At 48.3% G+C, this 27,548-nt stretch overlaps 1 protein-coding gene across 8 annotated transcripts in view; it reads left to right on the plus strand.

Moving 5' to 3' along the window:
• The window catches only part of ZMYM4 (zinc finger MYM-type containing 4), a 1,395,070-nt gene that overhangs the window by 802,073 nt on the left and 565,449 nt on the right, over nt 1-27,548 (plus strand). For all 8 annotated transcript variants that reach the window (XM_078681133.1, XM_078681129.1, XM_078681130.1 and 5 more), the window contains exon 19: nt 6,975-7,146. In XM_078681133.1, coding sequence (XP_078537259.1) covers nt 6,975-7,146 — 172 coding nt within the window. The remainder of the gene's footprint in view (nt 1-6,974; nt 7,147-27,548) is intronic.

Genomic DNA, 27,548 nt, shown 5'->3' on the forward strand with positions numbered 1-27,548 from the left:
GCCAAAGTCATCGAGAAAGCTGTCAACAACCAGCTCGCCGCCTTCCTCGAAGCCAACAAATCACTCGACCCCTCACAATCTGGCTTCCGAGCCAAACACAGCACTGAGACCGCCCTCATCGCAGCAACAGACGACATTCGAACTCTACTGGACAATGGAGACACAGTCGCCCTCATCCTCCTCGACCTCTCTGCAGCCTTCGACACAGTCTGCCACAGCACCCTTTTACAACGCCTCAGAAACATCGGAATCCAAGGAAAGGCACTGGAGTGGATCACCTCGTTCCTTACCGGAAGAACCCAGAGAGTCCGCCTACCACCATTCAAGTCCGAGGCCTCTGAAATCATCTGCGGCGTACCACAAGGATCCTCACTCAGTCCCACCCTCTTCAACGTATACATGAGCCCCCTCGCGGCCATCGCCCGCCAACACAACCTCAACATCATCTCTTACGCGGATGACACTCAACTGATCCTATCTCTCACCAAGGACCCCAGCACCGCTAAAACTAACCTACACGAAGGAATGAAAGAAGTCGCCGAATGGATGAAACAAAGCCGTCTGAAACTGAACTCAGACAAAACAGAAGTCCTCATCTTAGGTAAATCCCCCTCTGCATGGGACGACTCCTGGTGGCCGGAAGCCCTCGGAAATGCACCCATCCCGACAGACCACGCACGGAACCTTGGCGTCATCCTGGATTCTTCACTCTCAATGAACAGACAAGTCAGCGCCGTATCCTCTTCCTGCTTTAACATTCTTCGCATGCTCAGAAAAACATTTCGCTGGATCCCCTCCGAAACAAGGAAAACAGTCACCCACGCTCTAGTCACGAGCCGACTGGACTACGGAAACACCCTCTACGCAGGTACCACCGCTAAACTCCAGAAGAAACTACAACGAATCCAAAACGCCTCAGCCAGGCTCATATTAGACATCCCACGCAACGAACACATCTCTGGTCACCTTAAAGACCTCCACTGGCTACCCGTCAATAAGAGGATCACTTTCCGACTGCTTACCCACGCACACAAATCACTCTACGACATCGGACCAGATTGCCTCAACTCCCGACTGTCCTTCTACACCCCCTCCCGCCAACTTCGCTCTTCCAGCCAAGCCTTCGCCACTGTACCTCGCATCAACAAGACCACCATGGGAGGCAGATCCTTCTCATACCTGGCTGCCAAAACATGGAACTCTCTCCCCGCTTACCTTCGCCTCACCCAGAATCACCTAGCGTTCAGAAAGAAGCTTAAAACGTGGATATTTGACAAATAATCCACCTCCCCTTCCTAAGCGCCTTGAAACCCTCTGGGTATGTAGTGCGCTATATAAATATTTTGACTTGACTTGACTTGACCCAGGATTGGGGCAACCAGTCTTGGCAAATGCAAGGCCCACGCGGTGGACCTAAAATGGCGTCTTGAGTGGACCAGGAGGGTCCAGGGTGCTCCTCTGTTGGAGGGGAGCAAGGGCTAGTCTGGAGCAACCAGACCAGCAGTAGTTGTCGTCGTGGAGCGTCGTGAAGGGGTCACTAGCCAACGGGCAAGTGACCTGGACAACGCGGTGAGCAGCAAAGAGCAGAAGGGCCCCACGCAGATCTCGTGGATGCAGGGGGGCTGAACTTCGGTGCTGGAGCTACTCAGGGTCGGGGCTTCTCTTACCCCAAAGCACTCAGTCGAGGGTCACTCGGGAGTCGTGCTGGACAAGCGTCGTGCAGTTCTGAAGATGGCCGGTCCCTCGAGGTCTCGTCACACCCACGGATCACAGCTGGGCTGATGATGTAGGTTGAGGTCAGAGGTGCCAGGGAAGCCGGTTCTCGTCGTGCTGGAGCAGTCTTGATCCGAAGGAGAGACTGGCAACAAACCGCGATGCTTGGTTGGTGCCTGCTGCTGCAGGGTGACTACTCCTTAGTCACAAGAGAGAATCTTGGGAAGAAGTCTTGAGTTCCTTTCGTGGAAAGTAGTTTCAGGATTCAAAGATCTGATTTGGAAGGGGGCCAGGTCCTACCTTTATCCTGCAAAAAGGGGCTGGCACGCGACTAAGTCCTGCCCTATGGGTGGTACTAGGAGGGGGGTGGTTACACCCCTCTCCTTTGGCGGGCTTTCCCCAGGCCAGGGGCTGGAGTGCCCCTGGAACTGGTTTCAGCCGGCCTATGCACAGTGAGCACCGGGGTGCCACTTGCAGTCACCTTCCTCTAAAGCCCTGCCTACCTAGGATACACAAAATCCTGTCTGGGACGGTGCTGGCACCGCCCCTGACAGGAAACCCTTTGTCCTTGCCTCCTGCTCTGGGAGGACTCCCAGCAGCAGGAGGGCAGACTTGTGTCTCGGTGGCAGCATCCATTTTGTGGAGCTAAGGCTATGTCTGACTTTAACCGGGGTTACAGGTTACATACATGTCGTGTCCCTCTAGAAGGGTGGAATGCTAACCCCGTCGCCAGAATTGGCGAGGGGTTAGTATTCCAATTCGTATGACACCTTACTCGACATGTTTTGATAAAGCGATACCAGAGTTGGCATATAACCGCGAGGATTATAATGCACTTAAGAGTATATGGTATGCGATATCATGGAAACGGCTAAGGGATGGATCCCGAAAGCCGCAGACAGGCTCAGCTCATGCCAGAGCACTATCTCACACGATTCCAAGCACTCTGCCTTCAGGATTGTCAAGGCCTGCCATAGGAGTGACTGATAGGAGATCTGTGTGTCCATTTTTAGGGTTAGATATAGGTATACTATATCTAAAGCAAAGGGTGATTACACCACCTTGCCCCAGCTGTCGTGCAGCCAGTTGTGTCAGATCTGGATGGCCAGCCAGTGGTGGCATAATACATGCTGCAGCCCCTGGTAGGCCCTGGTTACACCTATGCCCTGGGTACCTAAGGTACACTGTACAGGGACTGATAAGGTGACTCAGTATCCAATTAGATATGTACCATGGGGTACATGGAATCCATTTTACAGAGAGAGCAGTAGGCCTGGGGTCCTGAATAGCAGGGCCCCAGGTCAACTAAGTCAGAAAACCAGCAAAACACCAGGCAAAAAGTTGGGGGCAACCATAGTCCGGGATCTACCTTCCTACAGAGCTGTCCAGAGGCTGTAGGATCGATGGGACCACGCTACACTAACTTCAGGTCACTAACTAGGTAAGTAATAGGAGGCCCACGGAACGCGTGTGCAGAGTGTGAACTCACACGCGAGATGCGTAACAACGTCTATGGACAGTACAGTTCAATTTAAAGGTGAGTACGGACAATCCTGACTAGTTAGGACAACGACTGTGGAACTGGACGCTAGGACAGTTAAACTACCCTTGAGCACCGAAATGCTCTCGTTACCTCACCCACGGGCTGCGGGTGCATAGGTGTCAAAGTGCGTCGGGTTCTCGCGTTGAAGTCTATGGAGCCTGAAAGAAAAGATGCAGCAGGCGACCAGGAGGAAGCTGTCCGGTGCGATCCAAGGGTGGATTGGTGAAGAAGAGGACCTGAAAGGAGAGGGGACAGTGTTCAAAGTCACTAGCCAGTGACCGGTGTGGAACCAGGAAGGTACCAGATGTCGTCGCGATCAGGTGAAGAGTGGACGCTTGACTCTGCAGCCACGTGGACCAGGAGGTGTCTTCGACGACCAGGATGGAGGCCCGAGCTGTCCCACGCAGGCTCTTGCTGTCGGCGGTGTTGGATCCGGAATCGGCATCAACAGGCCTTGGCAAAGGCAACCCACGCAGTGAGTGGAGAAAGCGTCTGGTGCAGACTAGGAGAGTCCGGGGTGCCCCTCTTTTGGAAGGGAGCAAGGGCCAGTCTGGAGCAACCAGACCAGCAGCAAAGTTTCAAAGGGTCGTCGTCTAGGAGCCCACTAGCCAGCCGGCAAGTGACCAGACAACGCGTCGAGCAGCAAACAAGCAGAAGGGCCCCACGCAGATCTCGTGGATGCTGGAGGGCTGATCTTCGGTGCAGGGGCTGCTCGGGGTTGGGGCTTCTCAGTCCCCAATGCACTTGGTCGAGTTTACCTCGGGAGTCGTGCTGGAAGCGAAGTGCAGGTTCGTTCAAGATGGCCGGTCCCACGTGTCTCGTCGCACTCACGGGTCTCAGCTTTGCTGTAGATGTAGGTAGAGGTCGGAGAGGTCTGGGAATCCGGGTCTCGTCGGGCTCTGAAGTCTGGATCCTCGAGGGAAGACGACAAAGTGAAGCCGCTGGACGCTTGATGGTGCCTGCAGTTGCAGGGTGGACACTCCTTGCCCACAAGGGAGATTTTCTTCAGTCTTCTGTGGAGCAGAACGTCGAAGTCCAGAGTTTCTTCTTGTAGAGTAGTTCAGGATTAATCTAATTTGGAATGAGACCAGCTCCTACCTTTATCCTGCTAAAGGGGGCTGCACTACTGACTAGATCCTTCCCCTGGGTGGGACCAGGAAGAGGGGTGGTTACACCCCCTATCCTTTGTCCGGTTTCCCGCCAGAGCTGGGGCTAGGATGCCCCAGCAACTGGTTTGAACCGGTGTATGCACAGGGCACCTTGTGTGCCCCAGGCATGTCTCATTCCTTTCAGGCCTCCCTACCTCAATACACAAAATCCTGTCTGGGGTGGTGCTAGCACCTCCCCAGGCAGGAAACCCTTTGTCCAAGCCACCCTCGCTGGAAGGACTCCCAGCAGCAGGAGGTCAGACTTGTGTCTGTGGTGGCAGCATCCATTTTGTGATGCCAAGGCTCGAGTTAACTTTAACCGGGGTTCACAGTTACTTACATGTCGTGCCCCTCTAGAAGGGTGGAATGCTGCCCCCGTTGCCAGAATTGGCGAGGGGGTAGTATTCCAATTCGTATGACACCTTACTCGACATGTTTTGATAACGTTATACCAGAGTTAGCATTTAACCGCGAGGATTATAATGCACTTAAGAGTATATGGTTATCATGGAACAGCTATTAGGACTTGGTTCCGCAAGCTGCAAACGGGCTCAGCTCATGCCAGAACACCATCTCACATAATTCCAAGCACTCTGCCTCCAGGATTGATAAGGCCTGCCATAGGAGTGACTGATAGGAGTATATGTGTCCATTTTAGGGTTAGATATAGGTATACTATATCTACAGCAAAGGGTGATTGCACCACCTTGCCCCAGCTGTCGTGCAGCCAGTTGTATCAGTTTTAGATGGCCAGCCAGGGGTGGCATAATACATGCTTCAGCCCCTGGTAGGCCCTGGGTACACCTATGCCCTGGATACCTAAGGTACACTATACAGGGACTGATAAGGTGGCCCAGTACCAATTGGTAAATGCACCTAAAGTACATGGTTGTCAATTTAGAGAGAGAACAGCTAGGCTGTGGGTCTGATTAGCAGGCCCACAGCCAGGGAAAGTCGTAAACCAGTGAAGCAAAAAGCAAAAATCTGGGGTGACCATAGGATTGCAGACCCCACTCTCCTACACTGTGTATATGTCTACTGTCATTGGTCCGTCCGTGTGCCTCGAAGGCACGGAAAAAAGGGCGGAACTGATGTCATCACGCCGGCGTGGGCCTATTATAGGCGTCGGTGATGTCAGCGGAGTCGGGAGCGATGCCGTGCCTCTATGACGTCCAAGTCCACGTCGGCGCGAAGCTACAAAAAGAATTTCCGAATGTTGCTGACGCAGAGGGATATTCACAAGGTGAGGAATCCACAGGCAGATATTGCATCTACCAGAAAAAGCGTTACCGAAGGTAAGTAACTTGTTCGTCCCACTGAAGTGTGGCATAATAGGGGGTGTACCCACCCCCTGGAAGGGACCCATTGGTCCTGACTTGTACCTACCTGTAATGCCCCTAAATTTAGTATTTAGGTGCAACCCTGAACCTTACTTCCTCAGACAAGAACCGACCAGAAGAAGAGGACCAAAGCTGCACTCTGCAACAAGTTACGTTCATTTCGACTTGAGATTAAAGTCAGGCTTAATGTAATAAGTGGTTTGATACCTTGGAGTACCCACTTTGGTCGCCCCATTCAGGAGTTAGCTGAGCTGATGGGTCACTGTATAACCTTGTACTCCCCAATTGGCGACCAAGTCTTTCCACAGTAAAATGATATTTTTGTATCTTTTGCGGTCAGGACATAGAAAGTACATGTCCTGCCTGTTTCATATGTTGCACTCTGCCTTTAGGAATCTGTAGGCGTGCCAGAGAGGTGACTTACAACCCCATACAGGGGAAGTGGTTGCTTTGCCATTGTTTTCAATGAAAAAGTTGGACTAGCAGTGCAGGACTCCTCTGCCAGTCTGCAGTGGCTGCCTGGGGCTCTTCAGGGACCTCCAGCGTGGCACAACCAGGTTTGCACGCCCTGTGATACCTCTCTTACTTGAATAAATTGGGTATCAAGGTACCATTTACTAGGGACTTATAGGTAAGTTAGCCATTTCCCATTGGGTATAGCCAATTCGACATATACTTAGGGTCCGGACACTGGTGATGAGGTCTGGCTAACAGGCCTCAGTGCACTGTCAGTCAAGAACCCAGCAGCATCAGTCAAAAAGTAAAGGGGGCATAGAAAAAAAGGCATTTCCTTGCAATTTGTGACCATTGAAATCTAGCAATAAATGACAATCTTTCAGGATGCTTCACAGTAACCACGGTCTGCGCAGTATCCACAGTCTACCAACAGGACTCCTCCTTATTTCTGTTATGTGAAATCATCGTAAATGCTGTTCTATTTGAGGAATTCTTTGATTTAGATTGAGGGTGTTTGAGAGAATGTAGATACTGAAATATTGGTAGTACGCAGCTTGAGACACCACATAAAGACGTTCCTCTAAAGAGTGATCTAGTGTTATTTTAATGCTTTCCTGACCTTTGCATATAGTTCTTTTCTTAATCCTGAATATTGTAGACTTTTCAGTTAGTGTCTATCTGGTCAGTGATTGTAGTGTGTACAGCAGTGTTATATGTTGCCACTTAAGTATGGGCATTTTATGGTGTGGTTTCGATTTGTATGCATCTTTCTAGGTACCAGTTCCTTTGCTTATTCCAACAACGCTGGATAATGCTGACAAGATAATCGAAACCATCCAGGATATCAAGGAGCAGATTCCAGCGGATCCATTTGAAGCTGACCTCCTCCAAATGGCTGAGATGATTGCGGAGGATGAGGAGAAGGAGAAGACTCAGTCACATGGTGGTGAGTGTGACCCAACAGTCCGTTGACGTCATTGGCTTACTATGTGACTTGGGATGAGGACGTAAGAATATAGGCACTGCTCTTCTCAAGTGCTTGTAATCTGGAGTTTAGGCCAGTTGATTGTTCAGTTGTATTAGTCATGTTTATGTTAGCATCATCAGCCTTAGTATGGTCTTGTAGCAATGTCATATCCTACATCTCTATGTTCTGAAGAGCAACTTCCAAAATAATTTCAGTACCAATGTGACGTCCTGTATCCAAGTGTAACTAAATCTATTAGCAATTACTCTGTTTTCTATAGCCCTCAAATGGCAACATCATCAGATTATTGCTCATTTAACGACTGGACAGGACTCCTTTTGTTTGTGCGATTGCATTGACTAGCATACTAGTACTTAATCCAAAGTCTACATCTGATGTCCCAATGCATTTTATGCTCGTGCCATAAGAAAAAAGCAAGAGATATACCTTTTTAAACTTCTTCCTCATCAAACTATTGTCCAGTTTTTAATAAGTGGTCCAGGCACTTGTATGATCATGGTTCAAGTTAGGTGGTCTTGCAGGAAAATATCTATGCCACATAAATTTACAGCAGCTGCCAGCAGTCCTCAAGAAGAGTTCATAGGGAGCGACAGAAGCTATGGCACTGGATTGAGATATCGCAGCAGTCCCTCAGAACAATGGAGAGGATGAGTAGACCAGACATTTCCTGGATGAGCATAAATGGGTTCCTAGTGATGAAGTTCTATCAGAACATTTTTGATGTTTCAAGAACTCTAGAGCCTCAGATTTTCTACCGCACGTTTTGCTAAGGGAGTCTCCACTGAGCTCTGCTCAGATTTCTCTTCAACTTTTGGATTTCAACTGTATTCTCTTCAGGAAGATGTTTTCCCCTTTTTTCATCATCAGACATGGAAAAAAAAATGAAAAATGTCTGTGGCATCAACATCTCAAAGGCAGGGAGAACAGCCTGTGACAGAAGGGCATGATGTAGTTACAGTGCCAGATGATTCATTCGATGAGGACCAGAATGAGGAACATATCCAAAATCCTGACGCAGAATGGGACGATTGTTATCCCAGATCCGGCTTCACCATCCCCGGACCTTATGCATTCGCCTCCAGCGGACATATGAGACTTCCATAATCTTATGGAAAGAGCATATAAAAGATTTGGTCTTTCTGTTCCTGTGGTACAATCAGACTGTTTCCTCTATGATTTTAAAGAACCTTTCAAGAAATCTATTTGTTCCATTCCCATAGTAGAGCATGTTTGGAATGAAGGCAAGAAGGTGATGCAGTCTCCAGCTACTGTAACTCTGGTTCTACCTGGTCTGGAGAAGAAAAAGAAAAAAATATATATAGGGCAACGGAGGACAGTCCGGCCTGTCTTATTGGTCAACCTAAACCAGACTCTATTATTTCTCAGGCGACCCTAAGAAAATCAAGAAACCCGACAGCACCGCCAGACAGAGAGGGCAGACGCAGGGACAATGTAGGCAAGAGGTTTTCCTCTATGTCTAGCCTCTTTGTTAGGGCCTCGAACGCACTAGCAATTTTGGGCCTATATGATCGCCAAATGTGTTGCGATCTCTCTCCTTTCATTCATCTGCTTCCAGTGAGTGCCAAAGCAGAAGCGAGAAAGATCCTGGAAAAAGGTGAACGATCTTCATCTGAGATGATAGATTGTGCAATGGACATTGCTTCAATGGCTTTTCGTGCCTTGGCAGGTTCAGCGGCCCTGAGGCGTCAAGGTTGGCTGAGATGTACCTGGTTTTTCCCCGAGGTGCAGAATAAAATTCTGGATCTGCCGTCGTTGGAGATATGCTGTTTGGCAAGCATATAGATGATGCTTTACAAGACATTAAAAAAGACACCGAGAGGGCAAGATCTTTAAGCACACCTCAATATCGAAAAGTACCTTTCCGGGGCGCAAGAGGAGAAGGTTTCTCTAAATATAGGGGAGGTTATCCACATCGCTACTCCTCCTATTCACAATCCTCTCAATCATTCAAGCCTCAGTACTCTCAAAGGCAAAATCAATCGGCGTCTTTCTCTCGCCATTCTTCAAGAGGTAGACAAGGACGTCAAGGGAGAGATACTTCTAAACTCCATTAGCGGCTTCCTGGCTCTGCGTACTGGTCCTACACCCCTTGTAACACTGATGGGGAGCAGGATTACATATTTTCTCGATTGCTGGAAGTTCATAACAGATCGGTGGGTCCTGAATATCATTCAATTTGGCCATACATTAGAACTCCAAAACCTTCCACCTCTCAGAGCTCCTCGCGCCACAGAATCAAAACACCTGTATCTTCTCCGTCTCGAAGTTTGTCAGCTGCTCACCAAGGGAGCGATAGAACCAGTGCCACTTACTCAAAGAGAAAGAGGGTTCTATTTCAGGTGTTTTCTCATCCACAAGACGGAAGAAAAGCGCCCAATCTTTGATCTGAGGAAGCTCAACACCTATCTCATAAAACTCTTTTCAAATGGTCTTTCTTCAAGATGTCTTGCGTCTTCTAAATCCAGGGAAATATATGGCGACTCTGGATCTCCAGGACTCCTATTTCCACGTTCCAATCCACCCATCTCACAGAAAATATTTACGCTTCACAGTAGCCAAGAGCCACTTTCAGTTCAAAGTACTGTCGTTCGAGCTCAGATCCGCTCCGCGGATATTCACAACGGTGTTGGCCCCAGTAGCAGCATTCCTAAGGAAACAATCGCTGGAAGTTTTCCCTTACCTAGACGATTGGGTGATAAAAGCTCCCGTCTTCTCAAACATCGACAAGGGCAGTCGAAAGTTACATCCAACTTTTCAATCACCTGGGTCTGCATCTCAACAAGGAAAAATCAGTCTTTATTCCATTCAGGAGGGTCAAGTTCCTGTGCTCCATTCTGGATACAAGAAGTGCAAGGTTTTTCCTTCGGAAGAAAGACAGAAAAAGCTAATCTTCTCTGCCATCCATTTACAAAAGAGACGTTCCCTGTCAGTTCGTCTATACAAGTTTTCCCTAGGATCGATCTCATCTTGCATACCGTTAGTTCCACATTGCAGAATGCGCCCCTTGCAAGAACAACTGAACATGAGAGAGCGCCAAGTGAAAGGTTCTTTCGAGGACAATATAAAGGTCACTCCTCTCATGAGAAAAGCAGCAGGCTGGTGGGCTATCAAGGAGAACATCTCAAGAGGTCTCTCTTTCAGAATGGCTCCATCCCCTCTGATTTTAACCAATGACACCTCTTTGGAAGGGAGGTGCGCTGTCTTACAGAACCTCCAAGTGAGCAGTCACTGGGACGCAGAAGAGTGTTTTCTTCATATCAATCTTTTAGATCTCATAGCGATTCGCCTAGCCATGCAGGCTTTCAGGCCGAAAGTTCAAGACGCAACCGTGCTGGTCAGGACGGACAACACAACGGCCATGCATTACATAACCAAGCAGGGAGGTACGAGGTCTCATCTGCTCTCGAAAGAAGCCCAGGGAATATGGGAATGGACAATTCTCCACAATGTCGTTCTTTCGGCAGGACATCTACCAGGCAATCTCAACACAACAGCAGACACCTTGAGTTGTCTGAAATCGGCCTGTCACGAGTGGGAATTCGATCAAGACATTCTGGAGGAAGTGTTTCAACGCTGGGGAACGCCAACAATAGACCTGTTTGCAACTCCAAAAAACAGAAAATGCCGACTCTAGGCAACCAGGGAGCACCATCGAGGGTCGCTGGGGAATGCTCCTTCGATGTCTTGGTTAGGCGCATTTGATTACGCCTTTCCTCCAAATCCCCTAATCCCACGGCTTCTCAGGAAAATAAAGATGGAACCTTGCAGGATGATCTTAATAGCACCAGCGTGGCCTCACCAATTCTGGTTCACCCAACTTCTCCTGCTTTCTCAGGTCCATCCATTTCACCTATGTCCCATTCCATTTCTATTAACAATGTCCAGATCCTAGTTCTCTCCATTTGAAGGTCTGGCTCCTGAGCACAGAGAGTTCCACAGCTTAGATATCCCTCAGGAATTTAGGGAGATATTAACTCAAGCTCGCACACCAAGTACAAACAAAACCTATTGTGCTAAATGGAAGTGCTTCTGTCTGTGGTGTCATCGTGAACACATCCATCCATTCTCTTCAGTTCCTCATCAAATACTGCCTTACATTCTATCGCTGGGTAAATCAGGCCTTTGCTCATTCTTCCATCAAAGTACATCTGGCAGCTTTTTCAAGATTCAGAAGAACAGGTTCTGGTCCTTCTCTCTGCTCTGCTAGAATTATCAAACAGTTCCTTAAAGGTCTTTTCAGGGTTTTTCCTCCAGTGCGGCCACCACCTCCGGCTTGGAATCTCAATCTGGTTCTGGCTCACCTCATGAGACCTCCGTCCGAGCCTATCCACAGGGTGGACTTAAAATATTTGTCTTGGAAATTAGCTCTCCTTTTAGCCCTCACTTCAGTTAGGAGAGTCGGAGAGTTGCAAACTCTATCCATTTTAGAACCTTTTCTACAGTTAAAAAAGGACAGGATGTTTTTAAGGACCAATCCAAAATTTAGTCCAAAGGTCCCTTCGGATTTCCATTTGAACGAACCAGTGGTTCTAAAGTCATTCTTCCCTGGAGCAACATCCCCTACAGGAAGGTCTCTACATTCGTTAGATGTCCAGAGAAGTCTCAAATTATATCTTGAACGCACAAAGGATTTGAAGAAAACATCTCAACTTTTTGTGGCTTTTAGTGCACCTCGAAAAGGTCTTCCTCTCTCAAAACAAGGAATCACGCTGGATTTCAAGTGCAATTAATTATTGCCACCAAGCGGCAGGAAAGTCGCTGGAGAGACATGTATGAGCTTACTCCGAAAGATCAGTTTCATCTTCGGCAGCTCTCTTCGCTGGAGTCCCTATAAAAGACATTTGTAGGGTGGCTACATGGAGCAGTGCCCATACATTCACAAAGCATTACTGCCTGGACTCTTTCATAAGGAGCGAAGCGGCAGTAGGACAAGCAGTCCTAAGGAATCTTTTCCAATGAGGTGAGCTTTCCCTTCTATCCCTCCTTCCTATGATTGCACATTTTGTATCACATAATGTTTCTGATGTATTGTTACAAGGTATATGATTGTCATATGACGACGGTTATGCAGAGATACTGTAATAATCATGTAGCAAAATATGCAGTGGTGACTTACTGCTAGCTACTCTGATACAAAGCATGGGAATATATGAAAGTTCCAATACTGGGGCAAGAAAACAAGTTACTTACCTGTAACTTTGGTTCCCCAGTATTGGTAACTTTCATAGATTCCCATACGCCCACCCTCCTCCCCTGGGAAAACTCAGCCTTCAGCAAAGGTGGTTACTGGTACACAACGGCTGCGAAAATCTGAGGCTCTCTCATGAGGATTCTATGGGGTGAGGCTATTCTGATTGGTTGTTGCAAAATGTTGGTCTCTTTTACAAAAAGAGGTAGATATGCTACAAAATGAGATGAGGCCTAGGCCTTTCTTTCTCTTTTGTACATACTGCTATGGTATTTTCTATTTACCAAGACTCCCAGGCTGACGACTGGGAATGATACTAAGCATGGGAATCTATGAAAGTTACCAATACTGGGGAACCAAAGTTACAGGTAAGTAACTTGTTTTCTTATCTTGTCGCATTTGCTGTGCTTCAGTGACAAAGGTCAAATGTCATTGCTCCAGTATTGTAACTTTCATAGAATCACATGCTTGAATCATTCCCCGTCGTCAAGTCCCTGGCATATTAAAAAAGCAATTCCAACTTAACATAAACCAGCAAATTTGCCTAGGCCTATTTCAGTTTTGTAACTTATCTCGCTTGTTTGGCTGAAGCCTGTTTGGTCTCTTTTACCTATCAGAACAACCTACCCTCTAAAACACTTTACTTTTTCTACCGCACATCATACTAGGGAGTCTCCACTGAGCTCTTCAATTGTACTACATCAGGGTTTTTTTATAAACTGTTTAACCAATTTAGTACTGATTGTACCATCTTATTCAGTATATATTTGCTTACTTCTGACTTTATGATTTCTGATAAGGAGAGACTCTTCAGAGCCTGTGCCACCTGCTCTAAGAAAATACTTCATACTGACAATCCACACAGCAATAGCATCTATTGACTTTATCACAACCACAATGCAAAAGATTGCCAGTCATGTCGTATCTTTTCTACCAAGACATTAATGGATCGTGAGGGGCGCCTTCTTATTTGAAAATAAAAAAAGTTGAAAGCCAGGAAGGACTTATTTCAAGTGACGACATTGAAAAGGCATCGTTTTCATCTATTAGAAGATCTCAAAAGAGGGAAAATTCTCCTCAGGCACACTCATCCTGTGACAACCCCAAAAAAGCCTCCAAAAAGACTTACAGGGGTAGTCTATGTCAAGTGAAAAGAAGAGAAAAGGAAATTACTCAAGGGACAGCAAGACAAAAAGGCAAGTTCTGAGCCTCCAACACCATCCCCATAAGGCAAGTATACTTTCAAAAAGCCTTTATTTTTACCCCCTGGAGATAAACTGTTGACATACTCTACCGTCAACAAAGACTTCCTCAACGACAGCAGCAACAAACAAATCCTCATCGTCTATGCAGAGCGATGTCTACCATGGGAAAATGCCTAACAACAACTCCTTGACAACGAAGGACCAGAACCACAACTCCTTAACAACGAACTGAACCTGAATCGCAAGTCTTTTAATCACTAATGCATTTACGCCTACTAAGTCCTAACAATGACCTATACTACGTTTAAAATTACCTCATAAAGCCAGTGGATGGCACTCTTGGATTTTATGACAATTGTATTACTAGTGATAAAATGGTGGATGGCCGTATTTTATATGGTTTTAAAGGTTCTTTTCTTTTTTTTACAAATAAGTTTAGGAAACCGTTTTCTAAAATGGTGTGTTCGAGGCATATGAGCTGTAGATCATATACTTGTGCATAGATCACCATCTGGTGTTGGGTTCGGATGTTTGCACTTTGTTATTGTAGAAGTGTCTGAGGGACGGTCGGAAGAAGAAGCGAGGAGGCCGTATGGGGTTAATAATGAGATGTTTTATTGGGAGAAAAGAAAACAATACTGATTGGTCAAGGTATAGTCTGGGCAGTCAAGGTGCAAAATTAACACAGTCTGTTGATCCAGTACGGTCAGGTCTTGATAGGAGACTCGCAGGACTTTGGTGGGGCTGGTTGGTCAGACTCCTGTGGACAGTCGGGGAACCTATGACGGGTTCCCGCCTTCTCCTTTGAGGTCCTGAAACCTATTACGGGTTTCTGTCGGGGTCCCGGAGTAGGCTCAGGGAAAACAAAAGAAAAGTTGCGGTCACAATTGGGGTCTTGTCTTACAACAAGTGAACCATCACCACACCATGTGATAAGCGTTTGGTTGCGGTTAAGGCTGGGGCATCTGCAGGGTGACTGGGAGGGTAAGTGGTGACAGGGCAGGGTAGGTTTGAAGCTGAGCGTGCCCGGGGAGGTAACAACCCAAACTGAGTCGGAGGCTTAAAACAACTCCACCCGACCCCCGGTTTAGTAACACCTTCCACCGCCCAGTTCACCTTCCCACCCCCTCCCTAGGTCCCTTTGCCCGTCACGTACCGCTGTGGGCCACAACTCTCCTGAGTTGTGGCGGCTTCTGCGTCCTCCGGAATCCACCACTCCTCTGTCCACGTCTCAGGGTTCTCCTTCGCGTGGTTCCTCGCCGACTCCTGGGTCCTTCGGTAGTCGTCTTCCGCTGACGCCCTGACTGTTCCGGAGCCTTCCCTTTTCTGCCTCCCTTGACCTCTGTCTGCAGCTCCAGATTGGTTGAAGTCACCGGTCCCGCCTTCCCGCGTCCAGACTACGTCCGGGTCACTTTCGGCGCTCTGTGGGAGGAGGCAAGAGTCGTCAATTAGCTGAGCCAGTCCAGGGTTTTCGTAATCTTCGTTTCGGTAAGGAATCCATTCCATGGCAGGTGGGGCTTTTTCCTTGCTGCGAGTTGGCGCACCCCGTTCTATGGTTCTATGATGCCCATCCGTAACATTTGTTGGATTTCCTTATCAATGGCCTCTCTCCTGGCTTCTGGGATATGGTATGTTTTCAACCGTACCGTCTTTCCGGGAGGTGTGTGAATCTCATGTTCCTCTAAGGTGGTTTTACCAGGCGTTAAGGAAAATACTTCCTGTAGGGGAGCCAATGATTCTTTTAGCTCTGTTTTTAGTGCCTCTGCTAGGTCAGGGTATATGCTCTCTTCAATCAAGGGTTTCGGAGGGTTTGCCAGCAATACAGGGGTGGCTTCTTCCCACTTCTTTAATAGATTTATGTGGATGATCTGAGTGGCTTTGCCCTGAGGGTTCATCTCTAACTTATAGGTAACAGGTGTAACCTTATCTACAACCTTATAGGGTCCTTGCCACTGACTGAGCAGTTTATGCTCGGAAGAAGGGCGTAACAACAAGACCTGATCGCCTATCTCGAGGGTCCTCTCCTTAGTAGTCTTGTCATACTGTTTCTTTTGGGCTGTTTGTGCCTGTTCTAGATTGTTGCATACAATCTCTCATACCTGATTCAGATGGGACTTAAGACCAACCACATAGTCTAGTAGTGGTTCGGAGGTATCCTTTTCCTCTTCCCATTCCTCTCTGGCCATATCCAGAAGGGTACGCGGTGGTCTTCCATATAACAATTCAAAAGGAGAATATCCTAAGCTTTTGTGGGGACTGCACCTAATGGCAAAAAGATCTAGAGGAAGCATGTCTTCCCATTTGCGAGCCTCAAGGTTCGACAGCTTTTTTATTGTGGATTTTAGAGTGGAGTTGTAGCGTTCCACCAAACCGTCAATTTGCGGATGGTTGGCGGTGGTACGTATCTGTTCAATGTGTAACTGTTGACACACTTCTCTCATGAGTCTCGAGGTAAAAGGAGTGCCCTGATCTGTTAGTATTTCTTTAGGAAATCCAACTCGGGCAAAGATATTGATCATGGCTTTAGCAATCTGAGTCGTATTAGGCTGTCTCAAAGCCACAGCCTCTGGAAATCTTGTAGCATAGTCTACCAACATGAGTACATAGCGACACCCACTACGAAGAAGAGGTCCTATGATATCCATGCCTACTCTTGAAAATGGAACATCTATTATGGGTAGGGGCCTTAATGGTATCCGGGGTGGAATATAGTGACTGTTCTTTTGGCATACTGCACACTCTCTACAGTACTTCCGGACCTGATGATAGATTCCTGGCCAATAAAACCTATCTAGTATGGTCTTCTCAGTTTTTCCCCACCAAAGTGTCCCCCTAGTAAATGACTATGGGCGAGATATAAAACCTTCTCTCTAAAAGGTACTGGAATCAGAAGTTGGGTGGGAAGGGTTTTTGTGCCTTTCCGGTATGATAGCCCTTAAAAAACTGAGGACCTACTTGGTTTAGATTTTCCTCGTCGTGTGCTTGTTTCCATGCTTCTTGTAAGGTGCTATCCTCCCTTTGGGCGGAACGAAAGTTTCGGTTGTGTTCCTAAATAGACGGGTTGGCCATAAGAACAGCCTTTCCTTGTCTCTTTTCTCTTCGTCTTTGTTGTTTGCTTTTTCTGTCTTTGCCTGGTTCCCACTCGGTATAAGGTTCTGAAAAGAAAGGAGCCTCTTCTCTCCATTCTTTCTTGTCTAGTTCAGGTCCTACCAATAGACTGTTTATGTGAGGATAATCAGTGCCTAGGATCACACGTTCCGTCAGACGAGGGAGCAGTCCAACTCTCATTTTTATTGGACTTTGGGCTTGTTGATGCTGGATATTGACCTCGGGCATGGGATATACTTTGCTGTCACTGTGAATACATTGGATATTCACCATACCTGTGGTAACGGGAGTTTCCCCAGGGACAACCTGGGGTCGGATAAGAGTCTGTTTGCTTCCGGTATCTACTAATGCTTCCCAGGGTACCCCGTTTACGGCTATTTGACAAATGAACACTCGTGATTCACTGGGTGAACCGGTATATAGGACCCTCGTATAGCCAACCTCCATAGGTTCTTCTTTTTGTGGACACACCCTGGCTATATGTCCAAAAGCACCACAGTGAAAACACTGAGGTCCCAAGGGTGCGGCTGGTCGGGGTATGGGAGGTAAGGGGTTGGGTATCACAGCTATCGATTCCGTTTTCTTGGGTTATAAGGATGGATGTGATGGTTTAACCACAGGTGGTTGGTTTTGATGTTTCCAGGATCCCTCCTCTTTTCCTTTCTGCAACTCTTGGGCCCTAAAGTAGGCTGCTGCGACCTTGACGGCTTTGTCTAAGGTTAGATCTGTATGTTTCCGGACCCATCTTTGTATTGGAGGATGCAAGGAAGTAAGAAACTGTTCCAGATATATTTTCTCTAGGATGGCTTCTTTGGAGGCAACTAATGGTTTTAACCACCTATCGGCAGCGTCTTTTATGCGGTAGCAAAGGGCCCAAGGGTTTTCCTGAGGACCTTCCTTGATGTGAAGGAGACGAATTCTGTATGTCTTCATCTATGCCCATTCTTTCCAGGATGCACCCCTTAATATCAGGGTATGGGACGGTTCCCAGAGGGTTTGCGGCTTCGTAAGCTGCTTGCAAGTCTCCAGTCAGAAGGCGACCAAGGTACTGCCCCCATCGATCTTCTGGCCAGTGGGCGGCTCGGGCCATCCTTTCAAAATTGGCAAGGAAAAAATCGGGGTCTTCCCCTTGGGCATATTTCTGCACAATCACCGAGGGTGGGGCAGTGTACCCTCGGGGCTGTGCCAGTGTCTCTGCTAGTTTCCCCATCGTGGCTTCTTGGGTCTGTCCCTGACTGGTGACGGTTTTGTGAAGGGCTTCTCTTTCTGATTCAGCGGTTTCTAAAAACCAGGCAATTATTTTTGCTAGGCGATCTTGCCCCTCTGCCATCTTTTTGACTACGGCCTCCATTTCCTCCGATCCCACTTCTGACACCAAATGTCGGATGGACGGTCGGAAGGAGAAGCGAGGAGGCCGTATGGGGTTAATAATGAGATGTTTTAGTGGGAGAAAAGAAAACAATACTGATTGGTCAAGGTATAGTCTGGGCAATCCAGGTGCAAAGTTAACACAAAGTCTGTTGATTCAGTACGGTCAGGTCTTGATAGGAGACTCGCAGGACTTTGGTGGGTCTGGTTGGTCAGACTCTTGTGGACAGTCGGGGAACCTATTACGGGTTCCCGCCTTCTCCTTTGAGGTCCTGAAACCTAATACGGGTTTCTGTTGGGGTCCCGGATTAGGCTCGGGGAAAAGAAAAGTTGCGGTCACAATTGGGGTCTTTTCTTACAACAAGTGAACCATCACCACACCACGTGATAAGCGTTTGGTTGCGGTTAAGGCTGGGGCGTCTGCAGGGTGACTGGGAGGGTAAGTGGTGACAGGGCAGGGTAGGATTGAAGCTGAGCGTGCCTGGGGAGGAAACAACCCAAACTGAGTCGGAGGCTTAAAACAACTCCACCGACCCCCGGTTTAGTAACACCTCCCACCGCCCAGTTCACCCTCCCTAGGTCCCTTCGTGGCTTCTGCGTCCTCCGGAATCCACCACCCCTCCGTCCACGTCTCGGGGCTCTCCTCTCTGGTTTCACCCGCTCCGGCGTCCGCGTGGTTCCTCTCCAGCTCCTGGGTCCTTTGGTAGTCCTCTTCCGGACTTCCTGCTTCCGCTGACGCCCTAACTGTTCCGGAGCCTTCCCTTTTCTGCCTCCCTTGACCTCCGTCTGCGGCTCCAGATTGGTTGGAGTTACCGGTCCGGCCTTCCCGCGTCCAGACTACGTCCGGGTCACTTTCGGCGCTCTGTGGGAGGAGGCAAGAGTCGTCAATTAGCTGAGCCAGTCCGGGGTTTTTGTAATCTTCGTTCCGGTAAGGAATCCATTCCATGGCAGAAGGGGCTTTCTCCTTTCTTGGGGGTTGTCGCGCCCTGTCTCCCTCACAAGAAGTCTTGGTAGTCACAAGATAGGTGACTCCTCCTTTGGTTAGTAGTGCGCATGGGCATCAACTCCATCTCCAGATTGTCTTTAATAGCCATCGGGTTCGGATGTGATTTGTTGCGCTCCGGGTCGGTGTCAGATTCGATACCCCTTCGGCGCACTAAGCTCTCACCGTTCAACGGTATTGTTTCGATCGCGATCTCCCTCAAAGCGTATCCCAAGAACAAACAAAATCTTCGAGTCCGGCCTTTGACGCGGGCCGTTGGGCCGATCCACGCCATGAAAACCAGCATATGGAAAGAACTCCATTAAAAAATGCAAGTATGGTGCTAAATCCACACACACAGATCTCCACGAGGTCTGCAACCTTTGTCTCTCTTCAGAACACGAGAGTCGACACTGCCAGGCCTGTGCTTCCTTCAGGTCCAAGAAAACCATTCGTAATCGCCGGGCTCGACGTCATGAAATGTCTAGATCAACCGTTTCGGTGCCGGACAAAATCTCCGATGCAGCCCCTGATGATCCAGAGACAGGAGATGAACAAGCCAGCGTCTCCAAAGCCGATGATTTGGACTCAGAAGACCAGACAATTACTCCAGGTCAATGGAGCGTGAGTACTGAGATCTATGCCCTTGTCCTGAAAAAACACAAGGCTCTGGTAACACCTTCACCTTCAGGTCTGGGTCGACACCGTGACAATACTTCAGAAGCCCTGCCTTCAGTCCCAGCTCCGAAGTCCACAAAGCCTTCAGGCAGCACGGGATTGAGCCAGCCACACCACGGTACCGAGAAACCATCTTCAAAACAGAAACCCAAGGTGCCGTCGACACCAGACTCTTCAGCTAGTCAACCCAAGACTTCAGATCCCCAAAAACTATTGAAACCTTAGGAGTCGAAAGAAAATTTGGAGTCGAAAACTCCACCTAAACAGAAGAAGACTCAGACCCATCCTAAAGCTAAAGACGACAACCAAAGCACCACTCGGATTCTAATTCCTCGGTGCCGAAAAAAAACAGTGGAGCAAAAACTGTTTAATCCAGATCCACCGGATCCTAAACAAAAAGCACTCCATATCGACCCAGTTACCGGTCAGGTCACTTTATACCACCTAAAAAGAAGAAATTGGATACCTCAGACACCTGAGATACCCTTGAAGGAAAAAGACTCAGCCACTTCACCTATGAGGCCTTTCTCTCCACCTCCAAATCTTCCAAACACAATACTCTCTCCAGCACACTCTTCAGTGCCTCCTCTTTCGCCTGCACCACACGTTGATGAGGATATAAGGGGTGGGGATGAGGATGAGGACCTAGGCCCACCACATGTTAATGATGATAATACTGATGATGACACCCACAGTATCCCACCTCATGACTCTGTAGATGATTATAATGTCCCAGATGTACCTGGGCCAGATGTATATCTCTCTAGGCCATCCTCTCCAGATGACAACATAGGGTTTGCGCAACTAATAAATAGAGCTGCACAATATCACTGGGTGCAGCTCCACTCAAACCCTTTGGAGGAAGATTTTTTATTAGAGATCTTCTTGCAGCCTGAAAAATCAACAAATACTCTCCCTGTTCTAAAAGGGATGATTATACATGCCCCTGAAGTTTTTAAAGATGCTGTCATGGCTAGAGTGCTCAATCCTACATTGAAAAGAAATATAAACCAGCCTGAAGCGATCCAGCTTACATTAAGGGCCAACTCCCTCTGGATTCACTAGTAGTGGCAAATGCCAGTAAACAGGCAAATTCCCAAACCACTGGCGATGCCCCTCCGCCAAAGTCTAAACTATTGGACGCATCCGGTAAAAGGGTTGCTTCACAGGTGGCAAACATTTGGCGTATTGCTAATTCACAAGCTTTACTAGCAAGGTATGACAAGGCTCAGTATGGTGAGCTTGAAAAGCTCATGCAACATCATCCAGACCAATATATAACCAAGGCAAATGAACTCATACAAGAGGGAAAGTTGATCACAAATACCTCTATTGAATGTGCCCTGGATGCAGCGATACAGCATCTCGCACAATTAATACAAGTGTGTTACTACGCAGACCTGCGTGGTTACGCATATCTGGCTTTAAGCAAAGCATGTCAATTTGGAACCAGTCGAACTACCTACAAAACCCCCTGTGAAGAAAGAGAAAGACCCATCAATAAAGCCCTCACATGCAAATCTAACTTTGTGGTTTATGTGCTGGAGTTTCCTGGTGGCCTGCGGTACATTGGCAGTACTATACTGCAAGGACACAAGAGGGTACTCCAGCACATAAGGGCAATTAAAAACAAGGCCTCTACCCGGTGGTCGGACACTTGGGAGAATTCGAAGGATCCCGGAGGTGATCTGGAGGGACAACACAGAGTCCAGAAATCGAATGCTGGCGCTGCCACAGGAACAGCGTGAGGGGACCCCCGGGACGCGCGGGATCCGGACGAGCAGCGACGCATAGCGGGAGCCTGTGCTGCCCCTGCGACGGGAGCCGGAGGTGAGGCGCCGCCGCCCAGCGAGCAGCAGGATTAAAGCCATGACGCACTCGGGTCAGTGGGTGACATCGGAAAACGGTCCGACCAGAGCCTACCTATCTGCATGGGGAATTGAGGTGAATTGAAGTGACGTTATTGTTTCCACCACTGACGGAGGAGATGGTTGTCTCCTGAGGCCTGGGGCAGTAGGGAAAACACACGCCGCGCACACACATCAACCAGAAGGCGGTGCAACAGCGGTGTGCGTCCTCTCCCCATTTCTAGAACAGGAAAAAAGGCGTCACTTGGCACGACTCCGCTGGCAACACCGTGGGTCTATATGGGCAGAACTAGAAGAAGGTATTTATCGACCCTGCACACATTTCCCCTTTTTTCCTTTGTGCCTTTATTCAAAATGGCCGTGGCCATAAAACGGCAGCAATAAATCGCCTCCTGCATCGAAGAGGCCCACGAGGCTCCCAGGTCTGACTCTGACTCCCCCACACAGACCAAATTACAGATAAGACTCTCTCCCAGCAAGAGAGGATCTGGTCTTGCTCAAACAGAATCTAGAATCTGACTCTGCCCTCCCTGTGCCTAAAGCAACAGAAACTAACAGAGGACTGCCGTAGCTATCTCCTCTACTTTGGCGGCCATTTTGGAGTGGGCTGACCCTATCTCTCCTCTCTCCTAATCTCAAGTACAGAGTGTCTACCGTTTATTGCAGTATTATACCTCTACATGTACTTAATGCACTGACGGATACCTCATATACTTCTGGCTGCTCACTAGGGGCATCTCTGACTCCTGCTGCTTTTCTTTTGCACATTTATTATGTATATATACTCTGACCTGGTATATCATTAATATTATACTCCTTTATGTATATTACACCCCTCGCACTTTCAATATAGTATTGCACTGTTAACTACCTCATATTTCTAAAAACTACATATCTCTCCACTCTGTATACGTGTATCTTGTTCTAGTGTATCACTAATATTACACCTCTAGACTATCCACTGTTATAAGCTGTACCCTTCTTCCTCTATCTCAGTACTGCACCGACTGCTACCTCATACTCTTATTATTACTATTACTATGCTACCTCATACCTGTATTATTACTATTAGTATTTTTATACCTATGCTACGTCGATCTCCCTTCACATATTTCTGTCTCCATCCTTTGCGGTAAGGTGAACCCATTCCACTCCGCTCCTTGGACTGCACCAATTAACACCTCCTACATCCTGTTTTCGTTGTATTTTGAGTATGATTGTGATTATTGTATTTAGATTTTGATTCTGACCATGTTTACAACGACTGCTGAATCTGATAGTGATTATTGTATTTAGATACAGTGATTTAGATTTAGATACATACTACCTCATATCTTTTTTGGACGCTACCCCATATCTCTTTTGGATGCTCACTAGTGTCACTTATGACGCCCTAGCTCCTACACCCAACATTACAGCCTCTAAAATGGAGCGCAACGGCAAGCACACTTTTAGAATTAACTACCCCTCCACCCTCACCAAAAAAGCCACTAAACGTTTTAAACATAACTTCATGAGGTCGCACCCTGAAACACCCTTTGCCGACACCTACTTCTCACCGGGCAATGGAGCCCTGAATACCGATATCATCTTCCACACCTCACGCAGAGCCCAATGGAGAAAAGCGTTTCTAACCCTACTCACCGTCTCCTCCACCAAGAGAACAACTCATGGCCTAACTCTCTCTATCACACCTTCCCACCTCTTCCCTGGCAGGACTACCATTACTATCTATAACAACGGGATTGTCCTAATTCAATCCACGGACAAGAACCTGGAACTACTAGACAACCTGTTCCCCAAGTTCAAAGAGCACCTCTCCAATCTGCGGACCCCCACCCTGATCTCCACCAGCACCATGACCCCTGACGTCGCAGCCCCCACCTACAACACCTCTACCCCCAGCACCCCAGTAAATGGCCCTCCTGCTGTTAACACCCCACACTCCCCAAGGACAGACACAAATGTCGCCACCTCTTATACCAACCGCCCCTCTAACATGATCCCTTTTACCCCCACTCACATCCCCCCTATCCCTCTCCTCCCTGACATAACAACCCCCACCCGCAACACGCCACCTGAACACACCACCGCTCGGAGTTTATCCACCCCCCCTCCCATCCCCCCCACGACAGACGCCTCCCCCTCCCCAGCTCCCTCCCCACTCTCACCCACGACACTCTCACACCTGACAGAACAACTCTCACCCACAACACGCCACCATCTGATAACATCACCACTCGAAGTCTATCCACCCCCCCTCCCATACCCCCCACGGCGGACACCTTTCCCCCCCAGCCCCCTCCCCACTCCCACCCACGACACTCACACCCTCCCAACAACACATACAGAACATACCACCTCCCCTACCTTAGCATCCCCCTCTCTCCCACCTCCTATTCTCAGCCCTCACTACCCTCCGGTCTCCCCCACTGTCTTCAGCCATCACTCACTCTTCCACTCACCGGCACCGTCTCCCACTGACGGCACTACCTATGCCTCCCACCCACCGCCTTCACCGCCTACTTCACCCACACCCCCCGCCCACAAAGACGCCCACTCTTTGATTGCCATCCCACCCATTTGCACCGCAGAACATTCCAACAACGCCAGTATATCCCCCCCTTCGATTCCCTGCCCGCTTTCCAGCTCACTACACAACCACTCACCAATGGCTCTCACCACCTACGCCATCCCCAATGCACCCCCTGACCTGACTTTACCCACCCTCCAACAAGTCAAAGAGGATATTCTACAAATCAAAAAAGATGTCCGCGCAATCAAAGACCTTCTCTCATCACAGCCCAGTCCACCTCCCATCATCCCTCTACCCTACAAAGGACACACCTGCCCTACATACCCTCGCCTCGAACGACATCCGCGCTGGCCGACTATCCCCGTTCGCAACAACTCCCACCGCCCCCGCCGTGTCCTCAACCCACTGTCGGACCGCGACCTATGCTCACTCCTACGCTCTTATGGCTCTGGCCCGGTAAAACACATACCCAGCACACACATCCCCATACCCACAATTCTTACAAACCCTCTGAGGCTCCCAACACTCAACAACAGAGGTTCCGTCCCTAACAACCTCAGAAAAGTTCCCCTCACTCTAGAAAGCTCGACCACCCTTCTCTCTCCCAAACTCAAATGCATCCTACTCAACTGCAGATCGGCCCAGAGACACTCCTCCGACATCGCTGATCTCGTCTCAGCTAGGGATCTGGACCTAGCCATTCTAACAGAAACTTGGCTCACTGAAGCCTCTACCCCGATTATGGACATACTAGTCCCCCCCAACTATCACATCATTAGGTTAGACAGGTCTTCAGACAAGACGGGCGGGGGAATTGCACGCATTTTTAGAAGCAACCTCTCCGTTACTAAAGTCACCTCCCCCTCCCTCTTCTCCTGTGAACTCCTCTGCCTCGACATCACCAGCGAGGGCAAACAAGTTTGTGCTCTACATCTCATCTATCACCCGCCTGGTGACAATCTCATATTCACCCAACAACTCATGGACATGATCACTTCTAATGCCGGTCGGCAGACCACACAAGTCTACCTGGGTGACTTCAATCTCCACTGGAACGATCAGAAAGACACAGTGGTGAATAGTCTCAAAACTTTCCTTAATGCGCTTGACCTCACCCAAATATGCGATAAACCAACACACGACAAATGCTCGATACTTGATCTCATCATTGCCAAAGAGAATTCTACACAACTGGAGACGATTCTTCCCTGCGACTGGTCAGACCACCACATTATCACCTTCCTTATCAATGAAAGAGTTAAACCTAACCCGGCTCAACCAATCAAATCCAAAACATGGAAAAGGGACATGAAGAATCTCAACCCCTCTACTCTGCCTCCCCACATCGGCAATCTCCTCCTTCCCCCTTCAGGTGCCTCGGATGTTCAATCACTGACTGACCACTACCTTGAATCTATGAATACATTAGTTAATGAAGTCGCCCCACTGCAACTCAAGAGAGTCTCCACCAAAACTTCTAACCCCTGGTATGACGACAGACTCAATGACGACAGGCGTTCGATGCGAATGGCAGAGCGCACCTGGAGAGCGGACCCCTCAGCACTGCACCTCAAAAGGCTTAAAAACAAGAGAAATGCCTACTTCAGGAAAATAAAGCGCACAAACTTGTACTTCTTCAGCCGCCAATTGGACCAAGCAAAAAACAGGCCAAGAAAACTGTTCGAACTAATCAAGACCCAAACAAAGGCACAACCCTTACAATCAAATAGCACAACAAGCGACACCCCACACTGTGAAGACTTCTCTGCTTTCTTTATGCTAAAGACTGACAACATAAGAAATGACCTCATCATGGATGTAAGCCGATTCCCCAACCACACAAGAATGGCTAACACTCAACCTAAAAACATGGCATCCTGGCTGTACTTCGATACCTACTCGGAAGAAACAATACACAAACTGCTCTGCACCTTGAAGCCCTCTAATCACCTCACAGACCCTCTACCTGCTAATGCTGTAAAAGACTTCATCCCCTTGCTCCTCCCTCTCTGGACCAAAATCATCAACTGCTCCCTGCAACAAGGCCTCATTCCAGACTCCCTCAAGGTGGGGCAAGTCACGCCTATACTCAAGAAACCTACAGCTGATCCGTCTGACCTAAACAATTACCGGCCCATCACCAATATCCCCACCCTGGCCAAACTGCTGGAGAAATGTGTCCAACTCCAACTAACAAGACACATTGACCAATTTGACCTCCTCAACTCTCATCAATCAGGCTTCCGAGCGAAGCATAGCACGGAAACAGCTATGACACACATAATTGATGACGCCCTCCAAATTCTTGATCGCAATGAGTCCTGCCTCCTCATCCTTCTTGACCTCTCGTCAGCATTTGACACGGTCAAACATGAGAACTTGCTGGAGCTGCTAAGCACTAGAATGGGTCTATCGGGAACGGTTCTCAAATGGTTTTCGTCCTTCCTTCACAACCGGTCTCAGAAGTTCAAGATCGACAATGTGCTATCTTCACCTGTGCCTGCAGATCTAGGTGTTCCACAAGGATCCTCCCTATCCCCCACATTGTTCAACCTCGTCATGGAACCGCTCGCCACCTTGCTCCAAGCTTCTAATGTCCAATTCCATATGTACGCCGACGACATACAACTGTACCTAAAGCTTCAATCTCCGGAAGATATCAAACATCTGAATTCCACGCTTATTAACACTCAATCTTGGCTAGCCGATAATCACCTCAAACTAAATGCTCTGAAAACTGAGTTCCTTCTCATCTCACCCCCGGTGAAAATTTCCACCACCCAAACATGGCTCAACAACCTAACAGCACTCAATGTCCAACCCACCATCGTGGACTCAGCGAAATCCCTAGGCATCACACTGGACGCCAAGCTCAACATGCAGCAGCACGTCAGCAAAGCCACAAAAGCAGCCAATTTCCAAATCAACACACTGAGGAAAATTAAACCCTTCCTCCCTACTGAAGACTTCCAAACTGCTGTACAAGCGTTAGTCATCCCTCGAATAGACTACGGAATTGTGACCCTCAGCGGACTCCCGCTATCCACAACAGCACCCTTAAGAGCCTCCCTGAACGCTGCCGCAAGACTCATTACTGGCTCAAGAAAACATTCGCATATTTCCCCAGACTTAAAGTCCCTAAAATGGCTGCCTTTTGAAGCCAGAATACAACTAAAAATTGCAGTTATGACACACGCGGCCGTGCACCACAATGCACCCAACTACCTCGCTCAAAAGTTGTCCATATCAGGAGGTTCGAGATCCAATAGAAGCTCAAAAAATCTACTCCTGAAACCCCGTAGATTCAGGAAAGAGAAAACTTACAAGCGCTCCTTCTCAGGAATGGCACCCAGGATCTGGAATGCGCTCCCGCCTGAAACCAGGCGTATCTCCTCCGCTGCACTCT

This window comes from Lissotriton helveticus, chromosome 3_1 (assembly GCF_964261635.1).
Source record: "Lissotriton helveticus chromosome 3_1, aLisHel1.1, whole genome shotgun sequence".
Lineage (NCBI taxonomy): Eukaryota > Metazoa > Chordata > Amphibia > Caudata > Salamandridae > Lissotriton > Lissotriton helveticus.